General features: G+C 59.1%; 1 protein-coding gene across 1 annotated transcript; it reads right to left on the bottom strand.

Annotated features, from left to right (window-relative positions):
- Positions 1–542: 542 nt before the first annotated feature.
- LOC102240270 (phosphoenolpyruvate carboxykinase, cytosolic [GTP]) lies at positions 543–1,078 on the bottom strand. The gene is made up of 2 exons (XM_005858754.2): positions 890–1,078; positions 543–766 (listed from the first exon to the last, which is right to left on the bottom strand). The coding sequence occupies exons 1-2, from the start codon at positions 1,062–1,064 to the stop codon at positions 558–560; spliced, it is 384 nt and encodes a 127-aa protein (XP_005858816.1). The 5' UTR covers positions 1,065–1,078; the 3' UTR covers positions 543–557.
- Between the last annotated feature and the right edge of the window lie 2,673 nt (positions 1,079–3,751).

Below are 3,751 nucleotides of genomic sequence, written 5' to 3'. Positions count from 1 at the left end.
ACAAAACAAAAAACGGACAGACTACCGAACAGCAGGCTGTGTGGGGCGACCAGGCCAGCACAGGGGTTAGTGAGGGACGACCAAACGACTGAACAGCAGGCTGTGTGGGGTGACCAGACCGGCAGGGGGTCAGTTGGGGGCAACCAGACTGGCACAGGGGGAAGTAAGGGATGACCAGGATGGGGGGGCAGTTAGGGGCAACCAGGCCAGCAGGAGGGGCAGTTAGGGGCAATCAGGCAGGCAGTCAGGTGAGCAGTAAGGAGCCAGTGGTCCAGGATTGTGAAAGGGATGTCCTATTGCCTGTTTAGGCCTGATTCCGGGGATCAGCTTCTATCTCTTCAGGTTTCCAAACAAATATTTTGAATAATGGCGCCTACGGGCCTGGCTGTGTTTGGCGTCCTTCAAAAGGAGCAGCCGCTAGTCATTCATAACTATTGATGGCATTTCCGAATCTGTCTGGCCTGGGGTGTCCTGGGCCTGGCCTAGTGGGCACTGGAAGGCCATCTGTATTGGCTAGCACCCGCCCCTGTGCTGGCCCCTGCCCCGACCCTGCTCACTCAGAATTCCCTGCATCTTACCAGCATGTGCTCGGCCAGCCACCCCTCCTCCTTGGCCAGCCGGCTGGCCATCCTGAGCGCGAAGCACTTCTTCCCCAACAGCGAGTTGCCGCCGTAGCCGCTCCCGAAGGAGATGATCTCCCTGCGGTCGGGCAGGTGGGCGATAAGCGTCTGCTCTGGGTTGCAGGCCCAGTTGTTCACCAGCGGCTCTGCGGAGGACACAGCGGGTCAGCGTGGCCCCACCCGCCGAGGGCCTGGAGGACGCGCCGGGGGTTTAAGGCTAGGCTTACGTTTAGAAATTCTAGCATTTGATTCTGAAACAATGTGCTTACTTTTTAAAGGCAAGGGGCACCCCACGGAATGGAGGCACTTGACGAATTCCCCGTCACCCAGAGCCTCCAGGACGGGCGTCCCCATTCTCGTCATGATGCGCATGCTGGCCACCACGTAGGGCGAGTCCGTCAGCTCGATGCCGACCTTGGCCAGAGGTGAGCCCAGGGGCCCCATGCTGAAGGGGATGACATCCCCCGAGAGGTCCCGGATTGGAGAGGGTGCAGGCTGGGCTGAGGGGACCTCCCCATGCACGAATTTTGTGCACCCGGCCTCTAGTGTATATATATATATAAAAGTCTGTGAGAACATGCTTGAAAGAGTGACAAAAGAGCTGAGACCTGAGAAGAAAACAGAATATTGGTGGGTGGGCCTGGGGAGCCACAAGACGACTGGGCAGAGGGGAACGACACCCCATCGGGAGGAAGCGTGCGCGTTGGGGAACCCAAAGGGCAGGTGGAGAGCCATCTCCGTTCCACCCTGTGCCTAGTCCTAGAGTCTCCTGAGCGTTTCCTTTTCCTGCACCAGGAGGATGAGGTGTTGGCTCTGAACCACCCCTCTGGGCTGCTGGGTGACAGCCTCAGGCTGCTGGTCAGGACTGCAGACACATGTTGTTTCCATGCCAACGGCCTGGGGTGCGCAGGGCAAGCACCTACCGCATGGCCCCCTGGAGGCCCAGGTGCCCGGCCTCCTCTTCACACATCATCCCGGGGCGAGAGGGCCTCCTCTTCGTTCGTTGTCTGCGTTTCACTGGAAGAGGGCGGAGTGCTGCTTCTCTGCTTTTATTCTTTTAAAATGATGACATTGCCCTGCAAACCAGGATGGCAGTGGGAATCGTCCTATAGCAGGAACGCCACACGGGACAGGAGCAGCTAGCACCACCCGTGCGCACAGAATCTGCTGCGGAGAGAATGTGAAAGCTCAGGCATCCTGGACGGAAAGAGGAGCACAGACCAGTCTCAGAGGGAATGGGAAGCGCAGAGAATCCTAGAAACGCCACGCGACCCAAACAATCGGGGTGGAGGCGGCGGGGCTGGCACGACGGGTGAGGCGGGAAGCTGGGATGTGGGCCATGCTCAGGTCACAGAGGCGCCGTGCCTTGCTGGGGACTCAGGATTCACTGTGAAGGAGCCGACCCATGGTCTTACCCCCACAGACGGTGTGTCCGGCCGCGAGGCCACCCCTCAGGGGAGACCTCATCCCCACGGTCAATGCACTGGCCAGTCTGCACGCTCACCGTGTCTGCCTGGTCTGCCTCCTCCCTCCCTCCCCACGTCTTGGGGAGCTCCCTCATCACCGTCTGTTAGATGGTCCTTCTGTCCAGGTTTCCCACCGGAGGACAAAACCTAAGGCAGGAAGCCACGGCCACTCGGGGTCACTGGTTTGTGTGGATGGTCCGAGCACACGCTGCGCCTCAGTCTTCTCGTGCACCGTGACACACGGGACACGTGTCTGCCTTTAACAGAACAGACCCCTGTTCTTGGTGCCCGTGCCCGTTCTGACGGGGAGAGGACTCTGGACAAGCACCTGCCTCCACAGTGAGGAGATGAAGAGCAAAAGGGGATCCAAGTGCGCACTGACCTCACCCGGGCCCTTCCCGGTCCCAGAGGCGGAAACCCTCACGGGAGGGGCAGCGCGAGGACCAGAACACGGGCTCCCACGGCCTGACCGGCTCCCGCCAGCCCCTGAGGTGTGCCTCCTGCATCTGGGAAAGTAATGGCGCCCAATGTTCCCGGAGAGTCCTGGCATCATTAAAAGCGCCGTCCGCGGGGACCTCCCGCCGCCCGGGCCGTTCCACCACGAATAACGTCTAATTATGCATTTCCATGGTTACCTCCAGACAAAGGAGTCCCCAGCCCCCTCGCGCGTCAGGCGGACTCCGGGAACCGGCTGAAGAGAGAGCCAACAACAAAAAGAAAGCGCACAATTGCCTTCGTCAGGCAAATAGTCGGAGGCGAGATGGGCTGCGAGGCACATTATCTCCCACTAATTACCATGTTAGACGATGAGGGAAGGGGGACAGGGTGCTTTCCGCCCGGGCTGCGCAGAGCCCTCCCGGACGCCAGGAGCCGGGCCTCTTATTTGCACTTCATCACCGGGCCTCTTCTACTTCCCCCAGAAAGCGCAGCTGTTAAAAATAAACCCTCAGCGCCCCCTTCCCGCTCCCTGCACAGGGCACACTAGGGAGCCTGTGATTAACAAGGGCCCAATTAGCAGCCGCTGCGGGGCCTCCAAGCCCAGCCCAGCCAGGCCTGCTCTCGCCTGAGGTGGACGCCGGATCCAGACACGCACTGCAGATCACTGTGGGCTCCATAAAACTTTATTGGCCACATCCCCTGTCCCGAATGTCCCTAGGGGGGTACTGGAGTACTAAGTACTGACTCAAGTAATAAGGTGGCTACAGCGTTTGGACAGGTTCAAGCCTCGGACTAATGAGAGGGCACAGTCCTCTCATGGCAAAGCCACGTGCAAGTCCCAGCTTGGAGGGCAGAGCCCTCCCAGCACAACGATAGCCAAAGGCTACAGCTGTGAGCTTGAACCTATGGTCCGAACACGTGGCCCCACGTGCCTGAGTGATGTGGGCTTGATAGAGTTCAGGTGCATGTAATTGAGTGGATTTGAAACCCGAGAGAACGTTGTAACCTTACTTTGCCTCGTGGAACCTGCTATAAAATAAAGACACGGCTCGCAGGCTGCAGCACTGTCTCTCCATCCGAGGGGGCAGCGTCCCACCCAGACCCAGCTCATTCTCTTGTCTGTCTTTTCTCCATCCTTCTCCCCGCCCGCCCCTCAGGCTCACCCTTGGCCTCCTCCAAAGATTCCTAGCTGTTGTCACTTGTTGAACTTTTATTGGTGACACTATT

The sequence above is a fragment of the Myotis brandtii genome, unplaced genomic scaffold, assembly GCF_000412655.1.
Source record: "Myotis brandtii unplaced genomic scaffold, ASM41265v1 scaffold1214, whole genome shotgun sequence".
NCBI lineage: Eukaryota > Metazoa > Chordata > Mammalia > Chiroptera > Vespertilionidae > Myotis > Myotis brandtii.
Note: the sequence above shows the minus strand (reverse complement) of the source record. Positions and strands in the feature narration are given on the sequence as shown.